Genomic DNA, 26,811 nt, shown 5'->3' with positions numbered 1-26,811 from the left:
AATGTCATGTTCTCCAACTACATGTCATTACAGGTCTAACTAGGGCTTAACAAGGTGACACCTTTTTTCTTCAATGTTGATTCAAGCTATGCAACAAATTTGATCTGAATCAGACTCACCCCTTAGTGGGAGTTAATCGCATGGAAACCCCCAATACCCATGGAAATGAGTAATTTCCCCCCTTTTTGACACCAACAAAATCCTGTTGATTTTACCATATATAGGTCAAAGTTTGGCAATTGTGTAGATCAGGGATGGGCAACTTTGGTCACAGCAAGGGCCACATTCATTTAATTCTCACTGCCAGGGGGCCAAATTGTAGGATACAAAAACGATTACAGTCGATTATGTCTCAAATTTAACTCAACACATACCAGTGATCAAATATTATTATGGACATATTTCTGGTTTTCATGATTTCATGGCAGATTTTGTCATGTTTTCAATTAATTGATATGTAAAAATTGACCTGAGGGCCACGTTGAGGGTTGACGGGGGCCGCATGTGGCCCCTGAGCCACCAGTTGCCCACCCCTGGTGTAGATGCTGGCATAGTCAAATGCCTACCAACATTTTGCACCACCCCAAAACGATGTAGAAAAACTAGTTCCTGTATTTATTACCTCTAGGCTGAGTTACTGCGGCTCTTTTTTAACTGGTTGCTCCAGTTAGTAAGACTCTTCAGTTGGTCTAACATGCGGCAGCACGTAACTAGAACTAGAAAAAGAGATTACATTTCTCCTAGATTAATTTCTCTGCACTGACTCCCTATAAAATCTAGAGTAGAATATATAATTTAAATCCGTCTTCTCTCTTACGAAGCTCTTAATGGTCAGCTGTATAAACCCTCTAGAATACTAAGCTCCCAGAATGCAGGCCTGTGTTTGGTATCCACTGTCTCTGAAACACTATTGGAGGTAGAGTCTTCAGTTATCGGGCCCCTCTCTTTTGGAATCATTTACCAGTCAGGTAAATGAGAGGCAGACACACTCTGTACTTTTAAGAGTTGGCTTAAAGCTTTCCTTTTTATAAAGCTGATTAAGGCTGGCTCAAGTATGGACCCGCTCATAGTTATGCTGCTATATGCTTAGACTGCCAATGAGCTTCTCTCTCTCTCTCTATCTCTCACTCACTCTCTGTATGCTTTCACATCATATAACCGCACATCTGTAAATATTAAATATAAGTGTCATTTAAGTTGCTAACCATATATTTTCCTGGGGTTCCTGAACTCTCTTATCTCATATGTTCCTCTGACAGTTGCTCAGATCTGCAAGGTTAACATTACATAAACCTTGAACTTGACACGACAACAATATTTTATGCATGCGTTATAATCAGAACATGTATTTTAATTTAGAAAACAGGTTCACAAAACCTGTGTGTTTGGAAAAAAAACCCACATCATGTCACCTCCAGTGTTCCACATTTGTTTAAATCAAACTTTAGGTCCTAACTGAATCTGAAGCTTCAATTTCACATTTGCACTTGAACGCGCCGCGGCCACATTTCCTGTTGTCTACACCTTATACTTGTGGGAGGAGCAGGGGAGGAGCCGTGTTCTCCGCTGGCTCTGCCTACGTGTCTGTCCATACCTTGGGCTTGGCGGCCTAGATGATAGAGGAGTGTCCGCCCTTCCTGCGATAGGAAACTGACGTAAATGCACCAGAGCAGAGGAATCTCGGGCTTAAATTAAGCGCGTTTTCACCACTTTTTTTACTGAAACTACATGTATTTTTACATTTTCGTTCCACAACGTAACCAGTTTTTGTTGCTTTAAAGCGGACAGTAAAAAAAAAAAAAAAACAGCTACCGAGAAGAACAGACGAGAGAAAAACGAGCAGTGGATAACGTTGACCTGGGTTTGGTAAGGTTTCAGTCTTTCCACAGTGTTGTTATTGTGCTCTCAAGTTAAATTCCTTTGCTACATTATAAATGCTAAGCTAACATTTGTAAACCTGTTCACAGGAATGTTAATAGCCGTAAGTGTCATAGAGATACATATGTTGTGTGTAGTTAGAGGTCAACATACCTGGAGTAAAAATTACTTTGCATATTTTTCCATCCCCAGAGAACAGAGATGATGTAATGATGAATCTAATCTAATCTAATATTCCTCTAAAATTACTAATAGTACCCATGAGTGTGTAGGTGGCACTCAGTAGCATACACTCTAAATAAGTAGTCACACACCATGCTGTTATTTATGGTGTGTTTTTATTACACATTAACACACTAAAAGATTAAACATACCTATTGTTTCAAACAAAATGTATTTTCTATTTATTAATTGAGCACACAGGTGAGTCAGGAGAGGCTAAGAAGCCAACAGGCTTATACAAGGGACCTCACTTTTTAAGAGACAAATAAAAACAACAAAGCGATAAGAATTACATCATTTCAACAGAAAATGAAATATATACACACACAGATACACATACACATACATACATGCTTTAAAAAACGAAAAGAGTGACAATTAAACCCACCAGCATCAGCTAATCAATCAAATAGACAATAATCTTTCAATCAAACAAAGTATGGCAGACCTTTTGGATTAATACACAGAATTTGGGATTACTAGAGTCTATTTTTGTCTGGTATTTGACTTGCAGAGATACTGTGCTGGATCACATGCAATACCCAAAACCACATCCCTCCCTTATATGATTGTCTTTTTCAGAAGTGCCCTGTTTTCATTTTGAGGCTATAATTAGCTCTGTATGTGCAAGTGTGACCCACCTCGCCTCTTTTTCACTCTCACAGACACACACACTGTTTCCATATGTGTGTGTGTGTGTGTCGACTAAACACTTCTCTGCTTCTGCTCTTCTGTTCAGTCATGGCTGATCTGCTGAGGCTGCTGCTCCGGGTGGCTGAGAAAGCGGCCAATGTGGCCCGGGTCTGTAGGCAGGAGGCTCAGCTTTTTCAGCTCCTCGTTCAAGAGAAGACTGGAGATGACAAGAACAAGAAGTTTGTCCAGGACTTCAAGACACTGGCAGACGTGGTGATCCAGGAAATGATCCGTCATGATGTTGGTGCACAGGTCGGAGATGTCAGAGAGCAGTATGCTATGACCTAAAACTGGTTTATTAGGTTTTAATCATGTCCTGTCTATTTCTTTGTTTAGTTTCCTGAGATGGCTGATTTCATTCACGGAGAGGAGTCCAACAAGTTTGAGAACGGCCTTGGTAATAACTTTATAATTGACTTGCACTACATTGCAACAGTTTTCTGCAAAGGCTGACATTGAAATTCACAGCTAAAGCAGGTTCTGGTCAAAAAGGAAAAATTGTTGATATGGGTCATTTTTTTAGGTAAAAATAGACCTTTTCAACATGGATTGGGAACAGCTTTGGCACAGATATGGTTAAGCAGAGGTACTGAGAATACTGCCTTGTTAAACATAACATTAAAATAACAGAATTTCTAAATCATCTCCTGCATCATTTTCCATATTATATGTTCTGTTTAATGCTGCTGCAGATACATCTGACATAGGACAGCATTTTATACAATAAAACACACCAACCAATCAGTCAGGTTGCCAGTAGGATATGATGTAAGTTGTAGATGTATGTTAGAATATGTTGAATGAAAGCTCTGTTAGTTTACTTCTGGATATTCTAGATGTTGCCGAAGATTAATAGTTTGATCAAAACACAAATCCCAAATTCTCATTCTAGTTCAATTGAGGTCGAACAGATTATTTATTCAATTTATCTTAACCATCATTGGCAAACTGGACTCATTTACTGCTCCAGCTTTGTTAAAACCTCTAAACACACACACCTTGAAGCTGACTATTATAACCTCATTTGTATCTGTTGAACACTGAGTCACTCATTTGGAACAGTTGGGTTGAAGCACTTTGAAGCCTTTATTGCGGTGATAAGGAGGGCGAGTGCTGCTCTTTTACTTGGTCCACATGGATTTTTCCACAACTGTCAGCTGAGCCCTCAGAGTGATAAACTCAAATAAAGAACCAGATAATAGAAACAAAAAAAACAGAGTTACATACAAGGAAAGGGAAAGGAAACAAACCTCTTTGGAATGGTCTAAAATGTGGTACCTGTTATCAGCGACTTCTTTATTCTCTACTAAAACAGAGGCCTACACGACAACAATATACGCTAAGGTCGCCAATATAGCCACTATTGTTTAAGAACAGCAAATGAGCGTGAGGTGCTAGTGGAGAAGGAACTACCAAAATATGTTAGCCATCATAGTTCTCCCATCACACACTTTAGTATCAGAGTTAAAATAATCAATCTGGATGAAAAATACATTGATAAAAATGACTGTGAGGGCCCTGGATAATCTAGGATGTTATATTGCACTCAATTTACAGAAGCTATGGTGGTTAGGGTTTAACTCCGGCACTTGGCACTCTGCTGTATGTCACTGGACTCATACTGGTTTCCTACTTTATCCACTGACCTGTATCCAAAGCACAATGTCAGTAAGTGCAAACGAACCGCTTTAGTCTGGACACAGCTGCAACTGCTAACTACTCTGGCACTTGTTGGTTATTACTGAGGTCCAGATTTTGGTATGGGAACGTTACGTCTCTATCCAAAAGAATATTGTTGTTGTTGCAGACTGTCGGAATAAGATCTCATATTAGTTCAAACATGGCTTCATAAGATTAAGAAGACAATTTAGTAAGAATATAATTTTATAGTAGTTCAGAACGTAAACTTGACGTTATGATGTGCACTTGTACCTAATAGAGAGTGAATCATCTTTCATATAAAATAATCTGAACGTAGAGCAAACACATTAATGTGTCACTGTCCAAACATCTTTGCCCTATGTAAATATTTAAAGTCCTGTGTTGTCAAGCATAGAAATGAAGTCTCTCTGTCACTGTTACACCAGGAGAGAGTGTGACGGTCACAGTGTGTGGCACAGAGCAGGAGACCGCCGCGCTGCTCGGCACAGTGCTGGATGGCGATCACGTGGCGGCATCTCTGCTTGCTCGAGCAATCCACCAGGACCCAGTGACCATCGTCGCCAACACTGACAGTCTGAAGGTGCCCCTTAGCCCCTCCGAGCTCGGCATCTGGATTGACCCTATAGGTGAGAAACTGTGATCCTGCGGCTTTGTTTCAGCACCCTGCAGAGAGTAGAGCCTCTCTGACGACTGTTTGTTATGTGTTTGTCATTAAGATGCCACCAGTCAGTACATAGAGGGCAGAGAGGAGGTGCTGGAGGAGGGACACCTCTTCCCTTCAGGTCTGCACTGTGCTCTGGTCCTCATCGGGGTTTATCTACGGAACACTGGTGAGCCTGTCATGGGTGTCATCAACCAGCCGTTCAACCATAAAATCCCAGAAGGTGGAGGGTGAGTTGAAAAATGTTGTGTGGTTTTTAGAAACACAGAAACATTACCTCTTTAGGCCGGTTTAAACACTCAGACCACAGTCAGCCCATGTATCTATTAATATACAGTTTTATTGTTTTCTAAACAATGCAAATGAAACACATTCATTTGTCAGACAGATTTGAGGCATCTTTAATTTTGTCTTGGAGTCACAAATCTTTTCTTTAAAATCAGGATCAAATGTAAATAGAAACCTGATGACTTTAATTCATTAACCTGAAAATCTGAATCAATCCAGTTCAAGCTTCTGCCTTTACTGAGCTCTTCCAGTAAACATTTAAGTTACACTGATGTGTAAATAAACCATTTTATACGTTTATTATCGAGGTCACACACTCATGGCTTGTTTTATTGGACTAAATTAAATCAAGATGGTTTCTACTATCTTGTGAGTGTGCCTGATCTAAATACCTTTCAACATAATGCAGTTCAATAATCATTATAACAAACTATGACCTTAATGATCAAACTTCCTATAAGATGCATTACAAAGTGTAAAGGAAATGTTTGTAGATTCATTCTACATAATCATCGATGTCTTCTGTGCATCCGTCCTTTACGAATCTCCCATTTTTCTTTTCCTAAGTGTGAGTGTGTTTTTTTTTAAGAGTTCAGACCTGCTACTCTTCATGTGAGATAAATCAGAGAACTGTGGCAAGTGTTTAGGTGACGATTTGACTTATTACCAGATGAACTTCCTGAACCTTGAGAAGAGCTTTGTTATCCAGGTTACCGCATGGCCATGTTGTCCTGTAAAAGCAGCTTTAACCAAAATGTTTTTGTAAAAGATTGTGAAGCCACCACTTATCATTTGCATCCACAGCTGGAGGGGGAGGCACTTTTGGGGGGTGTCCTATGGCAATGTAAACGTGTGCTCGGAGTCTCTGCCAGCAGCTGGATCAGGAGGGCGTCTGTCTGTGGTGCTGAGCTCCAGTGAGAAGCAGGTGGTGAAGGAAGCTCTGACGTCGCTGTGCGGCCCTGACAGGCTGATGTACGCCTCTGGAGCCGGATACAAGATCCTGTGTGTGATTCAGGGCCTGGCTGATGTTTACGTCCTGTCAGAGGGGAGCACCTTTAAGTGGGACTCCTGCGCACCTCATGCCCTGCTCCGAGCCCTCGGAGGAGGGGTGGTGGACCTTCGTAAGAGTCTACAGTCGAGCTCCAAAGCACAGGATCAGCAGACAGAACTGACCTATCACCAGCCATACACTGAGTATAAAGGAGCAAACCGCTGGGCCAACCATGGTGGCCTGGTGGCTTATAGAGACTGTTCTCAACTGTGCAGTGTCACAGGAGCTCTGAGAGGAAAGCTGTAGTCAGGGAGAGGTGGATATAATCAGAGCAAGATGATGAGGTTGTTGCAAATATGATCGTATTCATTTTTTTCAATGTAATTTATATGTGAGAGAAGGGTGGGGGTAAGGGATGAAATATTTTACTTTTAAGTAATCCTGTCTACTTTTTAAACTGATATATTTGAAAGTTGTGTATATTACAAAAGTCCTGCCTTCGTTAAATGTCTTCAAAGGGTTTCTTTATGGTGGAGAGTACAAGTTTATGGTTGGGTTGCATATTGAAAAAAGAAAAAAACATAGAGCTAAATGTGGCTGAAACAGCATTTCTAATAAAAGTACACAGGACTTGTGGTTCCAGGAGCTAGGGCTGCGTGATATGACTTTAAATGTGATGTGTGCGTTTTCAGTGGTCACATCGCAGGAGGACCGGGAGCATCAAGCAGATTACCTGAAGCACATCATGCAGCTCCTTTTTTTTTTTGCCTTGATGCAGAAAGCATAAAACTGACAATTTTCTCATCTTTTATAACTTTTCTATAAATAATAATGTCAGTCTGATATCACATTACTGCATCTCTTTTGAAAAGGTTTCTTTTACGGGACTGGACATGCAGTCTGAATGTTACTTTGAACGACATAAGAAATGGTGGACGACATCCGAGTAACTCAACTGCTACCAAGAAGTCCATGCTTTATTCAGAGATGTAAGGGTGGTTAAAGTGGATATGTTAGTAGTAAAGAGACTTTAAAGTTCCAAATAATAAAAATTGTAAAAGCTAATTTTTAATTGCATATATGTCCTTGAAACACACAAACTATTTATCTGGTATAATGTTCAATATTTTTTGTAATATCACAAAATATATCGCAGAAAGAAAATATATTACAATTTAACTTTTTTCCAAAATCATGCAGCTTTACTAAGAGCATTCTACCCAGTATATCCTTTACCTCTGATATCTTTATTTCCACACATTTCCACATTGTGACCCCCCAATAGTGCCATAACAAAGCCATTACGTCTTATTACTTGCACATTGCATCTGCAACAGTGTAATAGTGGTGTTCCAGTGTGAGGTTTGTCATCGTGTTTTTACGGTGTTGCAAACAAGGCATAACAGGGCCGTAAATATCCCGCCTTGAATTGGCAGTATGAAAGTACCAGCCGAGGTCTGAAAACCTGATCGAGAAAATGAGTGTGCTGACTTAGGAAGGACTCTTCTGAATGCTGTCGGAGTACTGGACCAATCAGAAAAGGTTCTTTGCTCCAAATCAAAAAGTCACATTATTTTATTAAGTATTATCTTTCCAGCAGGGACCTTTAAGCAGCTCAAATGAATTCCATGGACCGCTATAAAGACCCCGGTCGCTGCTGTGGAAAAGCACTGAGAAACAGCCAAACTCCCTGGTTCCTGGGTAAAAGGTCCCGCAATGGAAAAGCAGCATTAAATGAATTATTCAGGAACAATAAAGAAACGAGTGCTCTGATGTAACTAGAAATATAGACTATAAGAGAAGACCATCACTGGTACTGCTTTTCAATTAAAAAAAGAGACGCCTCTCTTCCTGATCTAGTTTTAAAATATCAAAAGCTTTGCGTCTTTTAAAAAAAAGAAACAATATTTATGTCCCCAATATAGTCAACATTGTAAATCAGTGTATTTATGTTGAAGTGGGTGTGCATCAAGGGGTGGATTGATAAAAGGTTGATTACCCTTGATCCCATATCTAACTGGATGAGTGTGCCTCCTTGTGATGTGATGGGCAACAAAGACAAGACCATCTCCCTCTATCTTTCAGTCACTACTAACATGTCGGCTTCAGATTTATTAAATTAATCAATATGTGAACGTTATTAAACTCAGATCTGATAATCAGTTATTAAACATTGCAGAGCGTTGTTACAGTTTCTGTATGTGTTATGCAGGCACAGTGCTCACTGCAGGACAGCTGAGGAAACGGACAAGAAAAGGTTATGGGAAATCACAAGACTGCTTCTGACTGATTGGACATTTTCTTCTTCTTGGTTTTAAGTGTCTGAATAGCAGTTATGAAAGAGTGATAGTATAATTATTAGGCCTTATCTAACCTGTTAAAGGCTATAATAAGTCAAAGGAGTGAATGAGAGTGAAATGATGCCGTGTGCAGGAGTCTTCACCTCTCTAAAAACAGCTCCTTATAAGGAGCAGAGGGGTAGACTTAGCCTGCCCTCTTTCCACAGCTACAGCTCCATCAGTTAATGAGGTCAGAGCTGGGAAAAGCCATAAGAGGTAAAATAATGACACACACAGAGCTCTTTCCAGTGTTGGTTTACGGTTAAATGAAATATTAATATCAAGAGATTCGATCTATGCAGGCAAACTGACTCCTCTAGAGGACAGAAACAGTCTAATCAGAATGTGTGCAATGATGACGAGTGTGGAACTTCTTCAGTCACTGTATGTGTTTGAACAAAATCATGTCAAGTAAACTGAGCATAAAGTATAACACGAATGTCCATAGAGTAAATCATCTTTATTTTGAAAACCAGAGAAAGCGGGGAAAAGAAACCCAACAGTGATATTTTCAAACTGTTTTGCCAGCCAGGGAACTCCTATCATGGTTCCCTACGAAAAACCCTGATGATTGTCAGATTATTGTTATTATTATTTTTTTTTTTGCAATACCTCTGCATATTCTGTTTAAAAGAACAAAAAGAAAAAAAAAAAAGTGTTGGCTCTTTCTTCGACCTCTCGGACTTCGACCTGCTACCTTAACACATACAACACCGAACATTCTCAAGTCAAGGTGAACATGTAGAAAGTAAACGCACACTGCTTAACGGGCTTAGCTGTGAGTCCAGTTTCCTGGAAAGGGGCTGAATCTGACTGGAACTCAGACAAAGAAAGACCGTTTGTCTGAAAATGCTGACATTAGAAAACAAGGATGTAAAAAGAAAAGCAGGAGGTTTAATAGAAAAGATCCGGAACAAATGATCCTAATTTACAAAAGGAAATATACATCTAAGGCATTGTCATTTCTCTGATTATCCCATAGTATTTATCAGGATTCAGCCCTAACCAATTAAAAACAAAAAACAAAAAAACATTCATACTTCTGTTTTGTAGCCATCCTTTATTCTATCAATTTGTTTTCCCCAGAATAACCATCATCCAGGACCACTTTTTTTTTTTTTAACCTTTGGAGTCGATCTCATTTAGAAAGAAGAGCCATTTAAGTGGACAATTACTCAACGCATGTCTGGGTAGTGCGTTAAATGTGTATGAAAGAAAAAGCAATGTGAAACTTGAAAAACGCATGGCAAACTCAACGTCCTGCTTCAATGATTCATGCAACAAAGTTTCATGTGTTCGAGCTACCAAACCCTCAATAGGTATCAAAAAACTGTGACCTGGGGTTTCTCCAGATGTGAACAGTCTTGGTGGTTTGTTTTGTTATTGGTAAACATTCAGATCCCCCCCCCCCCCCATCCCCCCCCCCCAAAAAAATGTCTCAATTAGCAAATAAGCCATTAGCTTCACAAGCTACAACTCCTACTCAGCTACAGCTGGAGGACTCTGATGACGGTTCAAATCCCTCTGGTGTTACAACCTGGATGGATGTGCAAACAACAAAAACCAACTAAAATACAATGATCATGTTTTTTTTTCCTCATTAACTGGCAATATATTAAAAAATAACCTTTTTACCAAATGCTTTTTCACACATAAAATCCATTTCACTATCATCACATATCAGGTGTAAACAATGACGGTTCTGTTTTCTTAAATTAACCTAAAAAGAAGAAAATTAAACTGTTATTTCTATTCAAGAACCCTTCAAGAAACCAAACCCAAAAATACAACCTGTATCATTTTCCTGACACCTTCATGTTGTTATAAACTGTAATACTGCAGTGATTAAAAGAAAAATCTGTTCACTAAATGTAGCCCCAATTCTCTGTGAACCTGTGACTTTGACATTTTGAAAGCTGAACTCACAGAGAGAAGTATTGAACACAGGAAGACACCAGTTAATAGCAAAACTTCATTTGAATGGAATAACCAGGGCGGAACAGAAATCTGATGTTAGCTCGACGCACTCAGAAGTAGCAGCATTATTTTCAAGAACTTTCTGTCTGATGGTTAATGGTGTTTTTTGTTTTTGTTTTCCTGAGCTGCATGAATGATGATCAATCACTACTGTAGAAGTTATGGCTTAACATACCCCAAAATATTATAGCTTGCATAAAATGGCACTTTACAAGTTCGACCCTAATGAAAATGTTGTAAGATTTAGAAGTATTAACCCGAAAAAGACACGTTGCATATGTTGCTATTTCATTATGAATAAGACTTCACTTATGGATCATAAGTGAAGTCTTATTCAAGGCTGAATGGGAAGGCAGTAATAACCAAATCAAATGACACCGGTAGTACAAATAAACTTTTGAAAGCATTGTTTGCTTACAAACAGGTCCGGCTTTCTTTAGTACAAAGCACAATAATTGATATCAAATAAGACTCACATTGATAAGTGTACTATGCTGTGCTGTTTTACTCCCTTTGTAAATCCATCAGACTACGACCAACATTTAAGTTTTGTCTGGCTAAATGAAGTCTCAACAGAGGCAATGTTGATCAAGTCTTTGTTATTAAAGAGCTAAGAAACCTTCTTGAAGAATAACACCAACATTTCAAAATGTCAAATTGTCACTTTTAAGAATTTAAAACTGTGTGTGCTGTGTGCAGGCCAACAACCAGAGATTCACAGCATACAATACTCCATACATGCAGTTCAGTTCATGTGTCGGGTGGAGCTGGTTTGGATTATTTGTTACTTATTGTTGGCGAGGTGCAAATCTACACCTAAATGCCACTAAGATGAGTTACACTGACACAGTGAAGCTGCATGGATGTTTATCTTCTTCATGTGGATTGAAGTGATCAATAAATCACTGTCACACTGATTCTCCTGCTCTCTTCAAGCATTCCTCTGAGTGGAACCAAACTAACCCGAGACAAATCATAAAAAAACAAAAGTGAGACAAATTAAGTGTTCAAATGCATTGTGAAATAATCATGCATTGCAGGATTTGGCAGGAAATTATGAAAGGAAAATGTTTCATTAGAGCATCCTGATAAGGACTTAATGCCAAGGCTACGGTCGTCTTTAAGACCAACAAAAATATAAGGTGAGTGAGAGATAAAGCACCATGACTTCCATGTCTTAAAACCTCCTTCAATACTTGTATTCAATCCCCAGGCTCCACTTCACGATCCTCTCTCCTCTGGTTGACTGCAGCCTGACGCACATGAATCTTCTCTACTTCAGGTCTAGATATGCCAACAGGCAGGCAAGAGACAAACATGGCCATTATTCATTGTGTCCCTGTGTTGAGATGTTGACACACTGAGAAGTCTACACACTTCACCTCTGGAAGGGTTTGCGGACCTTCTTCCTCCTCCTTGGGGGTTTCCCACTTTCAGCCCATGTCTCGCTTGACTCTGGCCGTTGACTCCCCGGCATAAAGAAATTGGTTGGGCCTGGGGGAGGAGAGAAGGGAGGGGAGAAGGGAGGCGCTCCAGCACCAGGTGGTTGGTGATGGGGTGGACCTGAGGGGAAGAAGCCCCCGTTGGCAGCCATGTCATTAGGAGGTGCTCCCTTGAAGATGCGGTTGAAGAAGTCCTGCAGATCTGCAGGGTTGGTGGGACCTGGAGATGGCTCTGAAGGTGCCCTGAAAGTTATAGTTGGAAAATACATCTTTTGTACCACCAGTGAAATGTTGCTTTTATAGACGTTAATGCGGCAACAGCATGTAAGTGCAATTAATCCTGGCTCATTGTAAAGGCATTAGGGGGGAAATATTACGCTATCTTAAGATGAAGTATATCTTGGTATAAAATACAAACAGCTTATGTTTACTTTTCTGAACATAACATTTCATTAAAAAAATGTATCTTCAATTTTTTTTGTATTGTGTACTTAGCTTTGTGACAGTAATTGAAAAATTCCATACTGCAATATTCACTCAAACTATCAATGAATCTGTTTTTGGTTCAATATATCACAAGGCCAAATATAGGACTGACTTAGCCAGAGGAGGATGGAATCATTTACACTTCAAATATGTGAACAAAAGAATGACAACAGGAGGTCATCTGGTTGCCATAACAACCCGTTTCCACTCGAAGGGACATACCTGTTTCGTGTAGAGCTGCTGTTGTTTTTTGAACCAAAGGAGATGTGGTAGGGCACACGGTGTGTGTCAGGGGAGATGCTTATCCTTTGGCAGCCAGCCCACTCTGAAACATTACATCATCACAGTAGGTACATGACTGAGCTTTTCTTTGACCTGCGATTACACTCGATGAGCAGGAAGGAGGACACTGGCGATAAATGAACTCATGCAAACTACAGAATGAACAATTTGATTATAATCTGACATTCACCTGTTATATCATACACCTTGCCATCCATAAAGGCAAAGTATGTGATACGGAGGCCCAACATGCTGGACTCGGCCCACAGGTCCCCTTCCTCAGCGCTATGGCAATGGTTGCATTCAGCACAGAAACGGGCCTCTGCAGGTTCACGATCCATCTCAAACCGCCTGCACACAAACATGAGCCGAATCGGGACTGTGGTTAGGGTCTGCTACCTTTCAGGAAGCAACTGTGTGTTTCACTGCAGTCTGAGCAGATGTTGTGCATTGGTTCAGTGTGTCATGCGGGTTGTGTAAGGACATACTTGTGTTTGCCTTCACACTTTGTGCACATCATGGTGTTCATGGCTTCCTTCAGGTCATCCTGCAGTTTAGTGAGAAACTCATTCATGGACTTGGAGAGCTCAGTTGCTGCCATGCGTTTCCTGAATGGGAAGGAGCAGACCAGTTAGTGATATATATATATATATATATATATATATGTATATATATATAACAAAACAGGCCTATGGCATGAAACACACTCCAAATCCCTGCACAATTACACTACACCGTCCAAGATTAACAGAATATGTTCAGAAGAAAAAAGTGTTAACCCTAAAACAGAAGAAACTTTCAGTCAATTTCTTTGTATCACTTTTTACAATTTAAAAGCTTTAGAAGAAATTACTTCATTTGAGGTTGACTTTGCTGTACAATTTAAACATTGTATGACCCTACTCACAGCTCATACTCTCGTCGTGTCTCTGGGTTACTGACAATATCCCAGGCAGCCCTCAGCACTTTGAACGCCTCTCCAGCTCGTGGGTGTTTATTCTTGTCTGGATGCACCTGAGAGAGAAAGGACAAGGGAAAAGGTTGCATGAGTAAACCAGAAACAATCAGCCTCAGATGTTGTACATTAGTCATTAATTCAGGCATTTATCAGCTGTATTTTTCCCTCAGCCACAGGAGCTTTACACATACCTGGACAGCCAGCTGTCTGTATGCCTTCTTCAGCTCGGCTTCAGTGGCATGCACCTCCACACCTAAAACTGTAAAGGGGTCTAGCTCGTCTTCAGGTACCTCAGCTAAGGCCAACAATCTCTCCAGCTCCTGGCCTGGCTGACTTCTCCCCGCCCTGCCTGGTGATTCAGGACTCGAAAGCGGTACATGTCCATCCCTTCTAAACCTGCTGCGAACCCTCTCCAGCAGGGATAACACCCTGTTCCAAAACCTTGATTCCTGTAAAGCTGTCCAATACCGCTTTCCCCGCTCTCCAGTGAGCCGGACAAACACACCCTTTGCCCACTGGGAACTGAGAATAAACAAAACATAGAAAAGTCTCATACAAGATAAGGCAGCCGTTTTTACCCTATTTGCAGACCTCACAACTTTATCAGCCATGTCTGTTCCTGTGCTTGTTGTCCATTTCACAAACCGACTAGCATCCGCCTTCATTCCTGCTATATCCGTCATCTTTCCAACAAGCTGCTGCCCAAAGTTGTAAAGTTTTATACCTCCAGTCTCCACACCGACTCCACAGTTGTGAGTTAATGTGACAATAATCTCAATCATCATGTGGACGCAGGAGATGCACCAGAAGCTCACGAACTCTGACAGCATGTCCTTGAAAGCCAAGAAGAGTTGGTTGCTTGTTCGTCGCCGAGCTCGGCTCTGCTGATGGTGGTGGTGATTGCGCCTGCGGGTCTGCTTGTGTCTTCCTCCACCTGACATGACTCTCTCTCGCTGAAATGAGGAAAAAGCACTTTGACTGCTCTGCTCTGAAAATGAGCCGGTGCTTCTTAGTTTAAATCTCCTTCCAGATCCTGTCCTCCAACCAGACTCCCCATTCATATGTTGCTCCTTTGCAGCTTCATCCTCTTCTTGATTTATAACATGCAAGTTCTCGTGATCTGCGCTGCTGTCATGATCAAACCCGTCTGAGGCCTCCCCAGTATCCTCTTTGGCCTCTGTAGATCCACAATACTCTGCTTCTGCGACTCCAGCGTCATGGGGAGTGGCTGCATTTGAGGTGTCCTGAGATTTGAGATAGGCTGTTTTATCCTCCTGCTCAAGGTCATCATCTCTGGCCTCACACTGGCCAGAGTTTGTCCCTGAAGTGGATTCTCCATCAGGGATCTCCTCCTCAGCATCCATCACTCCACCCATCTCCGGCAGAGCTGCTTCTTTTTCCATGTTCCTTACAGCTGTTTGATTGAGGTTTTGTGAAATGTCAATCTCATTGAAGAGAATATCCTAGATCCATAATCAGCAACATTTTCCCCAGGCTCTTATAAAAATGTGAGGCTGGGGATTCCTTAGGGCCAGTCTCAGGTCCATCATGTCAGCAGCCGCTTCCAGGTGTCAAAAGGTTTTTATTCTCCTTACATCATGTGTCGGGGGGTTACCTGAAAAAGTAATACATAGAGTTTAAAATACCAGGATAACACCCACAGTAAGTAGCTAGAATTTAAAAGGGAAGTTGTTTCATGTTTCATTATCAGCAGCCACTTATAGTATACAACTTGTATTAATACGTCACAGGAACTAAATCAAATACTTTTTAATATATTCACATCTGTTACACAATGGTGGCAACATTTTAACACATACAATGTCTCTTGCAGTCTTACAGTGTCTCTTGCATACAGTGTATATAATGCTGTACAGATTAAATGATAGATGTGAAATAAAATAAAAAACTTAATAAATCTATACTGCTACTCTCAAAAGTGCAGAAGATTGGAAAGTGCAACCCAATTAACTGAGTGGTTAATCAACAGATATAGTATTGCCAAGTGAACAAATTTGATAAAAGATGAATCCACTGCCATAAATAAAATAAAAACATTTTCTCCTTCTTTTTTGTCTTTGGATCTTAAGAAACTGGTTATCTAAAGGCCTGGACTTTTACTTGGACAACATGAGGCGGCAATACTTTTCATAACAGACACATTTACACGTGTTCTGACTTTCTAAGAGAGACAAAATACAATGGATTTAGCGATCATGAAAATGTCACATTTTTACCTTTCACATGCTGCTACCTGCACTATGAAGAGGAGTTCATCTGAAGCTATATGTTCCACCATGACTGCATATCAAAACAAGCTGTCCTGAATAAAGGAATGGGCTAAGAACAAATTAGTAATGCAATTCATTAATGATTAACTTACATTTACTGCACATACATGTCCCTATGTGTCTAGTCTTTTTAAAGTACGCAATAGTTAAATGAGATTACAAAACTCACTTTGATAAGGACGTACAGAAACATAGTTTACATTCAATAACACAGCTTTGTTGTTGTCTGGTTCAGTCTGATAAACAGGAACAAAGTGGATCTCAACGCGGACTGGTCAAAGGACACCAACAAAAAGCGACCAACACAAACATAGAAATGCACCTTCCTGTCCGTTTCACAGCTAAACAGAATACTAACATGTAAACACTGACAAAACCAGATGTTTTAAGGCGGCTAATGCTAGCTGACAGCAAGTGTGTTAGCATGAGGAAGCAGCCAACAGAATGACAGACAGGCGCTACAGGGACTCACATTAGCTTTCCAAAAGAAAGCTAACCTCGCAATAGTCGACTGAATAAGGTCTTAAACCAAAACCATGACACAGCACATCAATTGTAAACATATTCCAACTGCAAACAACCAAATGAGTAGCCAAGTTAGCTGAAACCTGTAGTTAGCTGGTCATGCTAAGGTTAGTATAGACGGCAGTCTCCCCTTCCTGTGAGGTTTCACGACTAACCTAATGCATGTTTTACCAGCCGACGATTTAAGTAAAGAATTAGAATTAATCTGCATTTTGCATTTAAACAAACTAGATGCCATTTATACCTCTCAGATAATTGTGTAACCTTATTTGTTCACAGACAGCCAAGTGCCCGTGTTGTTTTTTTTAGCCACTTCTTCTTCTTCTTCTTCGTCTTCTTCTTCTTCTTCTGCTGCTTCTTCTTCTTCTTCTTCTTTGGGTTTTTCCTGCAGTCAAGATGCCTTGCGGTGCATTGCGCCTCTCCCAGGCCAGTCTTGGTAGTACTTCAAAGTACTTCAATTTTTAGACAAAGTAATCCTATTCTATCTATTGATATATAATATGTACACCCAGAGAGGGAACACATTACCTATATGTATCACCTTCTTACATTTATACAACATTATTTTTCTGTTTTTTCCCAATACTCCCTCATCAAAGTGTACTCCTAAGAATTTGACATGTTTTACTGTTTTACTTTCTTGATACCAAATATAACATATTTAGATTCTGAAACAAAGATACGTTTCAATTTATGGAGTAAAATTATGGAATTGAGAGAGAACCTTACATTGCTTTGTAAAAATTCGACAATTCAAATCTATTTAAGTGAAGAAAAGATTTGCTAAGCAGGCTATAAATCACAAGAACCACGCTCTAGTTGATTTAATCAGTCGACTTTAATATAAAGTTGTGCAGTATAATTTATTTCTCTTTTCTCTGTTAAACCTGTGTACAGGAGTATGAGAAGGCTGTGTAATGGAATGTATTTAAGTACCAAAGTACATTACCATATTGTAATTTTTACTCATATTATTTATTTTTATTTTCCTTGTAAAAAGGACAGGTTTATGAGTTGTTTAATTCTTAATGCACCTTATTGTTATTTGCATAGGCCAAAGTGAAAAGAAGGAATGCCTCTACATTGTACCGCTTCTTCTTTGTTTTGCTCGAAATGTTAAAAACAAAACATTGAATAGCCCTACTGCCACCCACTGATTTGAATGTAAAGCAGAGCTAACAATTGGTAATGTATTTTCCTTAATACAGCAATAATTGTAGAATCTTGTGAAACTCTATGCAATACAAATCTGCATTATTCCCCTTTTTTCAACTCGGACTATCTATTCAATCCCTACCCCTCAGGAGGATTCTTTATTGTCAAAAGTGTCTGTATCAACCTTTTTTCATGTGATTTTGTCAAAGTCACATAGTTTGAGTAAAGATGATTCTTAATTCTATAATAGGTTACATTCAACAAGCAGGGTCTAATAAAGAAGTATGATTTCAAATCAGTTAAAATAAGGAAAAAGTGGCATATAAATACCACGTATGCAGTCATTAGTGTGGTTGTTGGCGTAAGCCTATGGCACAATGATTATTTTAAAACACAAAAGTATTGAATATTGTTTTGTCCACTCGTGAAAATATTATGAGGAACCCGAATTAAAGATGCACGCAGATGTCTATTGTGTGATTCAAATAGGCCTTTAAGTGCACACCATGTAAAAAAGGTCTCAGATATTGAATGTGCTTGGGCAGAGATGTTGAGATTTTAAAGTATTTAATGTCCAGACAAAACTCCAAATAGGCTGACGTTTGGTGATTTGAGCTTGTGTGAACTGTGCCCTTAAGTTTACAAATGCTGTTAAAATCAGCACTAAAAAAAAGCAAGTATGACATGTAGGCTATAATGAACGACCGACCACCTCCTATCTATTTAAAAAGGCATAGCAATCATTTCCACTTGTGTCACATCTGTTAAGCTCTGTTTCAGACATATTGTCGGTGTGCAGACTATAGCCTATTTGTTAAGTGGTCTTTGACAAGGCAAAAGTGTGGGAACCCCCCAAAGCCTCTGCATAAAAGACTAATCTTAGAGACGCAGAGGGTTAACTTCAAGCCCCCACCAATACCACCACCACCACCACCACCCACATCTCCAATTTGAAAGCCGCCTCTCTACCGGGAGAGGAAGGCTCTTTTTCGGTCAGATGGCGTGCTGCAGTCCGCCCCCGTCATTCTCCAGCCCACACAGACAGGGCAGCCAGCAACCAATACGGTGCGCCGGAGGAGGATTTCTGCCAGTGATTTCAGACGAGCTACGATACGCAAAGGGGATCTACTACGCCACTTTGAGCAGGGGAAGCTTTCGGAAAAGGCAACAGGGTAAGAAACGAATGAGAAACCCACTGTGCTGTGTTTTTAGAAGGCTATTTTCTGCTCACATCTGGCTCAGGATTATGTGTGCTCGTCTTCAGTCGATGCCTTTATCTAAAAGAACACACAACAATAATCAAAGTGTTTGTACTTTAGTGTAGTCTAGATGTTACGTACGTTTGTCTGTCTGTCTTTTTGTCCGACATTAGTTTTTATTTCTTGATTAGTTTCACTCCGCGAGTATCGACCTATGCTGTGACATCGCGTGGTTGGAGACACCTTTCAGTGATTACGCAGGTCCCCCTCTGTACCCATTCGCCTACCTGACCTCGAAAAGGTAAGACATGGTTTTGTATACTCATACATCAAAGTCAAAATTGCTTCAATGGGAAGAATGTTTAAAAGGGACAAAATATTAAGTATGCTATATGAGGAACTTTTCTGCTTGAAGGCATGCCTACATTTCCCACATGCATCTTTTTGTTTAATTGTGCTTCATTAATATAGAAGAATGTGGACAAGGTGTAGACAGCGGGCTTAGGTGTTGTCCAGATTTAAAAATATTTCCTTGTATTAATAATCGGGAAGGATTCCCCACCTGCAAGCTCATGTGTTTTCTTTCTCCCTCCTAAACTTTCTAGAGCTTTGTGACATGTCTTTGCCACGCACACTTGGGGAGCTGCAGCTGTATCGGGTGCTGCAGAGGGCCAACCTGCTAGCCTATTATGAAACCTTCATCCAACAGGGCGGTGACGATGTGCAGCAGCTCTGCGAGGCGGCAGAGGAGGAGTTCCTGGAGATCATGGCACTAGTTGGCATGGCCACCAAGCCACTTCATGTGCGTAGGCTGCAAAAGGCCCTCAGAGACTGGGCTGCCAACCCTGCCCTCTTCAGCCAGCCCGTCTCCAATGTTCCTCTGGGGGGCATCCCACTGTTCAAAGTGGAAGGGACAGGAAGTGGACCAGCAGGCGGGCCCAGGAAGTCTGTGAGCAATGGGCAGCCCGGGTCTCCGTGTGAGAGGGAGGACCGGGCCTGTCTTACTCCAATGCACAGTGGCAGCCCAAGAAGCCCCTGCTCCCAGGCGTCCCCACAGCCACCAGACACACACTACAGAGAAAAACTGTCCCCCATGGATCCACACTGGCTCAGCCCAGAGCCTGATGGGAACTACAGCTTGGCTTCTGCATCTGGAGTAGAGGAGGAGCCGCCTAGCCCACAGTGTCCTCTGGGTCCCTGCATATCTCCAATCCCCTCTGCATCTTTCAACTCGACGGCCCTGTCAGCCTGGCCCGGAGGACAGCTGGACGGAGAGACTGCAAGGGCGGTGGTGGAGAGTGTGGATAGGCTTCTCAGGACACTGCCAAGGTCAGATCCTACAGAGGTGAAGACTCTGCTCCGGATGAACAAGAAGATGGCAAAAACTGTGGGTCACATCTTCAAAATGGGCTCCCAGGATGTCAACAAAGAAGAAGAAATTAGGAAGTACAGTCTCATCTACGGACGCTTTGACTCCAAGAGGAGAGAAGGGAAGCAGCTTACACATCATGAGGTAAAAGCACCAAAGACAAGAACAAAGATGAGGCATGAGTATACATCATTTACATAAAGTCTGCAATGTCTTTATTGTATTACCCCTCCTTTACTCAGAGCTTTTCCCCCGCAGTTGATCATCAATGAAGCTGCAGCCCAGTTCTGTATGCGCGACAATGCCTTACTGCTGAGACGGGTGGAGCTCTTTTCTTTGGCTCGGCAGGTGGCGAGAAAATGTGCTTACACCTCCACACTCAAGCATGCAAGGTAGGGGCACCATCCATAACTCAGAGTGATCACGTCACCAGAAACCAGCACCTGCTGTGTCTTGATTGCTCTCCCATCTCATGAGAAACATCTGTCCATAGAGAAGCATCATGTTATAATAAGCCACATGTAAGATAAATGCAATCATTTCAGAGTGCTTGTTGCATATATCACATTCTACACCTAGTCTTTTATATGAATCCTCTTGCCTCAAACTCTTTTATTTTCTTAATGAACTGGGCTCAGCTCACAGCTGGCATCAAACTCTTTCCTCTGTGGCCTTAGTATTCTGATCTAACATCAGACTCACACAACTCAGAAATAGCCTGAATGTTTGTCAAGGTACTAAAAATATCTTCATGTAATTACTAATAGAGTAAATGTCACCAGTTTCTAATCAAAATGTTCCTTTAAAATTCGTTTTTTAATTAATGTCTTTGAGAAGGGACTTTGTAGATTAATCAACACTTAGACAAATGTTAAATTACTGGAGTTAGCCACAAGGCTTCATTGGCAGTCCCATTGCCAGATGAGGTTTGGCTTCTCAGAATGAAATATAACACAATTATATTCAATGGTGAAAATAAGATAAATGAGAGAAACACAGCACAATCAAAAATCAAATATTTACTGAAGCATTTGCTTACATTTTTTCTAAAATGTATGACTGTTAATTACTCCTGCCATAAATGTTTTTTTATTTTTTTATGAAAAAACGAAAAGTCAAATAATTCATAAATAAATCCAACCAAATACATACATTTCCCACATGGCATTCAGAAAACATTACATATTTGGACATAAATAATTGTAAGAAATCCATTGTTTATTGGGCATCTATAGTAAAAATAAAAATAAAAATACAGATCAATTAAGCTAAATAAAAGTTGTATTCTTGTCTGTCACTGCAATAAATACAAAAACATAGGATAGATTTCATGAAAATCTTAAATTATTGCCCGTTATTTCTAACTACTTGAAAACACTTTTGCAGACCCTGAGCCAGGATTTATTATTTTACAATTCCTTATTTTCAAGCTCAAACATGAACTCTGATGTTAAATTGACTGTTTGTTTTCCTCCTGCAGGACAAATGCAGATGAGAACAACGTCCTGCTCCTGAAGAGAGCGAAACATGAGGTGATTTCTCTCACCAGCAGGGACTTCTTATTGATGAATGTGTGATTCTAACACCTGACCTTATGTGTAAACATAGCTAAAGTTCAGGTCACTTGTAAGTTATGTGAAGTGGTTCATCACTGAAATGACAGTGATGTGTTTTAGGTCATTGTGCCTGAGAGTGTGTCATCTCTCCTCGGAGTGGACGGCTCAGAGGGCATGACCCAGAGGGCAGATGATGACAGCTTATCCACAGAAAGCCTCGACAGTATCTCACATGGTAAAACACTTCAGATCTTTGTGTCTATAAGACCTTACAGTTTCAAAACACCATTTACACCCAGTTCTGTCTGTCCATTTCAGACATCGGCTCCCAGTGCAACCAGTCGCCGTCCCCCAGGCCCCACTCCGATACCTCTAACCCTGCCAACTGGAGTCGCCATCTCATACAACAAACGCTAATGGACGAAGGGCTGCGATTGGCACGGTTGGTGTCACATGATCGGGCTGGCAAGCTCATCATAGGATCAGAAGGAACTCACTCTACAGGTGACTTTTCCAATAATGACTTAATAATATGTGCTCAGTAATAGACACAAAATAAAAGTCTATTTTGAAATGTTGCACATTTTTGTTTTGGTTAGAACATTTCAGTTTTTTTCCCCAAAATATTTAAATTTTCTGTCTGAGTTAGCTGAGAATGCTGATACCAGTCTCCGTTTTGAACTGTAGATATAGACTCGTAGCCAGCACCTGCTAATATGGCCTGTGCAATGGTTAAACAATACTCTTATTAGGACCTGTAAACTCACATATTTAGGGTTGGTTTTTTGTATGTTATTTTTTTTTTTTTTTGTGAAAAAAAAATAAATTGAAAAAACTATTTGCACAGGAGTATGTGCTGGACTATTTTCTGTCTGGAAGCTGCTTTTCACTTCTGTGAATATTCAACAAAGAAGTTATAATGTGTTAATCATTGAGCTTTAGAGGTGCTGGTGTTTTGATTGTCTTAGTTTCAGATGGAAACAGGCTAGCAGTTTCCCTCTGCTTCAAGTCTTTCTGCTAAGCTAACCAGCTGCTGATGTTAAGATTTTTCAACAAACAAACATTAGAGTGATGTCAATCTCCTCCTCTCCTTCTTACCAACAAAGAAGATAACCATATGTCCCAAAATATCAAACAAATTATTAACATTTGAATGATAGGTGGTAATCAAAAGAGATTAGGTTGATGTCTGGGGACAGACAGAGACTCCCTAACCTCTCCTAACAATAAAAACTTCATAGCTCTCGAGTTTGAACTCTAGTGAGTCAGACTCAGTGACGCCGCCCACCATGCAAAGCTGAACTTCACCAGACTGCAAATTAGAGAGGAGAGAAGTTAGCAGGGGAAGCAGAAGGAGGTGGAGAGCGATATATGGAGAGGAAAGGAGTGCAAGAGGGAGGGTTGAGAAGAAGAGGAGGAGGAGGGGGGTGTTACACTGTTACAGCACTTCCTCAATGCCCTGTTATCGTAGCATTTTTTTTATTATTCATCACAGCTTCTCACAAGAAAGAACAAAAAGGGAGTCATCTGAGCAAGTTAGTCGTTCTGGGCTGTGATAGCAAGCCAGAGAGATGAAGCGAGAAGGAAGCCAGCAAAGACATGAGGGGGCGGGGAGGAGAGGGGGGCATAGGAAGTACTCTGTGGGCGGCAGAATCGGAGCCCCCCCTCTCAGCTCTGACTGACGTCAGAGTGTGTTAGGTGTGTGGGCTGAAGGGCGGGATGGATGGGGCGTGGGGGCGAGAGAGTGGGAGGTAATTGGAGGGGTGTTGCATTGACTCACCAAGCGACAGTGTACAAAAATAAAAACCTGTGGGCAGGGAAATGGCACAGTCTTTTTTCTACATCTTCTCCCTCCGTCGAAAGGACTGTGGAAACAACAAAAAATGACATATGTTTCATCTCTGACGTTGATCTCCATCACTTTGTTTTTTTTCTCTCTCACTCATCCAAGTTTCCCTCGTCTCATTAATCAGAACTTTCTCTCACTTCCTGTCTACGTCACCGTTTTGTGCCATATCTCAACCTCCTCTGGTTAATAAAAAAGCACATATGTGACAAATCTTCCCTCTTGTATCTCTCCATGTATGTTGCTGAATATGCGCTATCACATTTTTCTTTAACACAAAGACATCATGTTTTATTACAGTATGCCTCTGTTAACACAAATGGACACCAAGGATTCCTTGATAAGCAATAAATAAATGAATAGTAATTCAATAAATTGATATTTTTTGACTCTTTAAGTACTACTTATTTACACAGGAATCTATATTCTGTCTGGCAAGCAAATGAATCCTCATCGCAGGTGATTGTCTTAATACACAATGAATATCAACATTTGATTTATTTGATGTGTCTTGTTCACTCGCTTGGTTGACTCAATCAGATATTAAACAGCTTGGATTTGTCATGATGACTTCACTCCATGTGGGAGAGTTTCTTGCTGAATTCCCCAAACTATTTTTCAAAGGTCAAAACTGTTTGTTTTTTCTTGATTACTGTGACTTAACTCATATTCATCCTTTGGCTTTGCTGTCTGATCTTACAGAGCTGTGCATTTTGCATTCATAATATTAAGTAAATGAATTAAACTAAAAGTGTCCTTTACATTTAGAGTTGACAGCTCATGGTAGATGTTTTGGGTGTTACAGACATTTAGATTAATTCATGACCTAAAATGCAACAGTCTTCAGGCTTCACTGGTTCTTTAGGATTTGTTATTAAAGGGGCTACTGAGTAAAATGTCCAATCATCCTTAAATGTGACTTTTCTCCACAGACCTTGAGGTTAAAGTGGAGAGGCGGAGCTCGATAACAGCGTGTAGGAGCGGTAGTCCCTGCATCACAAAAGAAGACTCTAATCACCGAGGGAAATGAAATCGTCAGGAAACTTGTGCTCTCTTCCTGCCAGTGAACACCACCAGTCAGCAATTTGGGCTGTTACTGGGCAGGTTTTCCGTGTATACCTGCATCACTTACATCTGGACTCTCACTTACTTAAAAAATCAATCCGGTAAATTTCAGAATTTACGGCTGACTGGTTAATTCATAAAACTTTCCTGATTACCAAGCACTGATTCATAATGTTTGGTTAGACAATTTATCCAGTGAAAATTTAGGGGAGACATTTTTTACATTTTTCTAAATACACAGACAACATGTACCCAATGTTTTATCAGAAGAAAATGAAAAAACATTTGTTTTTTTCAAAGGGCCATTTGTTGAAAGTGAATTTGGCTCTACACAGCAGGGGGCACTGCAACTTTCGAAATTAACTATCATAACTCACTTCAGTTACTTACTGTAGTTATGTAAAGTAAGTTTAATTTTGTTGGAACCTTTTCTATTCTTTTTTTTTAGTCAGTGCCCAGATAAAAGCAGTGTAATAACATCCTGAAGCAGCTCCTCACACTCAGGAACAAATGAATGAACTAATCTGATTTTGAAGAGTTTGATATTCATTATGGTTCAAAGCTGAAGAAAACTAAAGTCAATGCGGACTGGTAAAGCAGATTTAAGGAGACATGCTGAGGTTTATGAGATATAATGCCATGGGATATATTGAACCCCTCTCTGACATCTTTCTGTTACCATGTTTTTCAAAAGCAACTGGTGTGGCGTTTGTAAGAGATGAGCCTTTTCATTTTCTTAAATGATGTGAAAATCGATTGAGAACACCTTTTTGATACTCAACAGCATGAAATAAGAAAAGTGATGCTTAGTGGAGTTTATTTCTCAGTTGCCTCTTGCAGCATTGACATCAGGTTTCTGGCTCAGTTGCAGTGTTTAAATCAAGGACACTTTGACGAGGAGGTCATGCTCTTCCCTCTCAATGTTTACATTTTCTTTTCTTTTTTTGCAAAGAAACACCATTATTCAGCATTAGGGGAAAATGCTTTCCAAATTTCAAGAAAGGATTTTCAAAGAAATCTTCTGAAAATCTGTAAGTATAGATTTTTAAAATGTAGTTTGTCACTGGGATGATTTCTTTAGTCTTAATAATTAACTATAGGTAACCCTTTTATGAATCACATTATTAGACACAGTTCTTCTGACCTGGCAAATTAGGGGGAATAATCTTTCAAATTGAAGACAAAAAACATGCAAAGGTTCACAAAATTAAGTCATGGGCCAGAATAGTACAAGTTTCAAAAGTTGCACAATTACTTCATCCAATGACACATTTCTTGTTGAATATGGTTAAAAATGTTGTGATTTTGGTATACTTAATAAGTATATCAGTGAGGTAGCTTGCTGTGCATCACTCACACATGCCTGTCACTTGAGCATTAGTAACCTACTCAGTTTATGTTGCAAAAAAGATTATTTATTTTGTTACATCTCAATAAATGTTATTTTATTTCTTAAAGTCATTGTGTGTTGCATTTATTTTCCACAAGAATTTTATTTTTTTTCTTGGATGTTCTCTGATGTGTGGAAGAAGCTGCGTCACAAAACTAGCAACACCTCTGCTGTCGTCTTGTTTATAGCACTGACACTCCACACAGAGTCTCGAATCAGGCATGACTCACCTGTACCAGTGCTGTTATCAGCACTCATATACACACACACACACACACACACACACGCACACACTCACACTCACACACACACACTCACACACAATTACACTACACTGAGACTAATGAAAATAAAGACACAATCCAACACAGAATCAAAATCAGAATTCAGTTTTAAAGTTGAAAACGATAAATAACGTAGTTAATCTCACAGCAGTTTCAGTTTGTTCACATAATTAACATACACAATCTGTTTGAATACCAGACCCAGTTTCATGAATTAACAATTACCTGCAAAGCTAATGACACTCAAACCAG

General features: G+C 40.2%; 3 protein-coding genes across 9 annotated transcripts; 2 read left to right on the top strand and 1 right to left on the bottom strand.

The window, feature by feature from the left end:
- Nucleotides 1-1,588: 1,588 nt before the first annotated feature.
- Nucleotides 1,589-7,458, top strand: inpp1 (inositol polyphosphate-1-phosphatase). Its single transcript, XM_061042768.1, has 6 exons — nt 1,589-1,866; nt 2,840-3,045; nt 3,130-3,190; nt 4,881-5,081; nt 5,172-5,346; nt 6,209-7,458. Exons 2-6 carry the CDS (start codon nt 2,842-2,844, stop codon nt 6,699-6,701), a joined length of 1,134 nt encoding a protein of 377 aa, XP_060898751.1. The 5' UTR covers nt 1,589-1,866; nt 2,840-2,841; the 3' UTR covers nt 6,702-7,458.
- A 1,717-nt stretch (nt 7,459-9,175) lies between these two features.
- Nucleotides 9,176-17,067, bottom strand: dnajc14 (DnaJ (Hsp40) homolog, subfamily C, member 14). 5 transcript variants are annotated; one of them, XM_061042765.1, is made up of 8 exons: nt 16,940-17,060; nt 16,117-16,219; nt 14,071-15,494; nt 13,829-13,935; nt 13,410-13,529; nt 13,112-13,272; nt 12,862-12,964; nt 9,176-12,396 (listed from the first exon to the last, which is right to left on the bottom strand). In XM_061042765.1, exons 3-8 carry the CDS (start codon nt 15,280-15,282, stop codon nt 12,090-12,092), a joined length of 2,010 nt encoding a protein of 669 aa, XP_060898748.1. In that variant the 5' UTR covers nt 15,283-15,494; nt 16,117-16,219; nt 16,940-17,060; the 3' UTR covers nt 9,176-12,089. The 5 variants fall into 5 exon arrangements, with proteins under 5 accessions (XP_060898748.1, XP_060898746.1, XP_060898749.1 ...); XM_061042763.1 differs by having other exon boundaries at nt 16,340-17,047; XM_061042766.1 differs by having other exon boundaries at nt 16,117-16,180; nt 16,940-17,033.
- A 1,659-nt stretch (nt 17,068-18,726) lies between these two features.
- Nucleotides 18,727-26,342, top strand: nab2 (NGFI-A binding protein 2 (EGR1 binding protein 2)). 3 transcript variants are annotated; one of them, XM_061042759.1, is made up of 9 exons: nt 18,727-19,022; nt 19,241-19,350; nt 19,655-20,562; nt 20,677-20,810; nt 21,899-21,950; nt 22,095-22,209; nt 22,293-22,478; nt 22,822-22,868; nt 24,753-26,342. In XM_061042759.1, exons 3-9 carry the CDS (start codon nt 19,666-19,668, stop codon nt 24,786-24,788), a joined length of 1,467 nt encoding a protein of 488 aa, XP_060898742.1. In that variant the 5' UTR covers nt 18,727-19,022; nt 19,241-19,350; nt 19,655-19,665; the 3' UTR covers nt 24,789-26,342. The 3 variants fall into 3 exon arrangements, with proteins under 3 accessions (XP_060898742.1, XP_060898740.1, XP_060898741.1); XM_061042757.1 differs by lacking the exon at nt 22,822-22,868 and having other exon boundaries at nt 18,736-19,022; XM_061042758.1 differs by lacking the exon at nt 22,822-22,868 and having other exon boundaries at nt 18,736-19,022; nt 19,223-19,350.
- Nucleotides 26,343-26,811: the final 469 nt, after the last annotated feature.

Source organism: Labrus mixtus, chromosome 7 (assembly GCF_963584025.1).
Source record: "Labrus mixtus chromosome 7, fLabMix1.1, whole genome shotgun sequence".
NCBI lineage: Eukaryota > Metazoa > Chordata > Actinopteri > Labriformes > Labridae > Labrus > Labrus mixtus.
Note: the sequence above shows the minus strand (reverse complement) of the source record. Positions and strands in the feature narration are given on the sequence as shown.

Bases quoted from the DNA above. Each gene is read 5' to 3' on its own strand.
- inpp1 (XM_061042768.1), top strand. From the start codon at position 2,842: ATGGCTGATCTGCTGAGGCTGCTGCTCCGGGTGGCTGAGAAAGCGGCC. The intron at 5,082-5,171 runs GTGAGAAACTGT...TTTGTCATTAAG, and splicing joins CATCTGGATTGACCCTATAG to ATGCCACCAGTCAGTACATA. The intron at 5,347-6,208 runs GTGAGTTGAAAA...TTGCATCCACAG, and splicing joins AAAATCCCAGAAGGTGGAGG to CTGGAGGGGGAGGCACTTTT.
- dnajc14 (XM_061042762.1), bottom strand. From the start codon at position 15,282: ATGGAAAAAGAAGCAGCTCTGCCGGAGATGGGTGGAGTGATGGATGCT. The intron at 12,965-13,111 runs GTGAATGTCAGA...GTAATGTTTCAG, and splicing joins CAAGGTGTATGATATAACAG to AGTGGGCTGGCTGCCAAAGG. The intron at 12,397-12,861 runs GTATGTCCCTTC...TATAACTTTCAG, and splicing joins AGCAGCTCTACACGAAACAG to GGCACCTTCAGAGCCATCTC.
- nab2 (XM_061042757.1), top strand. From the start codon at position 19,666: ATGTCTTTGCCACGCACACTTGGGGAGCTGCAGCTGTATCGGGTGCTG. The intron at 20,563-20,676 runs GTAAAAGCACCA...TTTCCCCCGCAG, and splicing joins AGCAGCTTACACATCATGAG to TTGATCATCAATGAAGCTGC. The intron at 21,951-22,094 runs GTGATTTCTCTC...GATGTGTTTTAG, and splicing joins TGAAGAGAGCGAAACATGAG to GTCATTGTGCCTGAGAGTGT.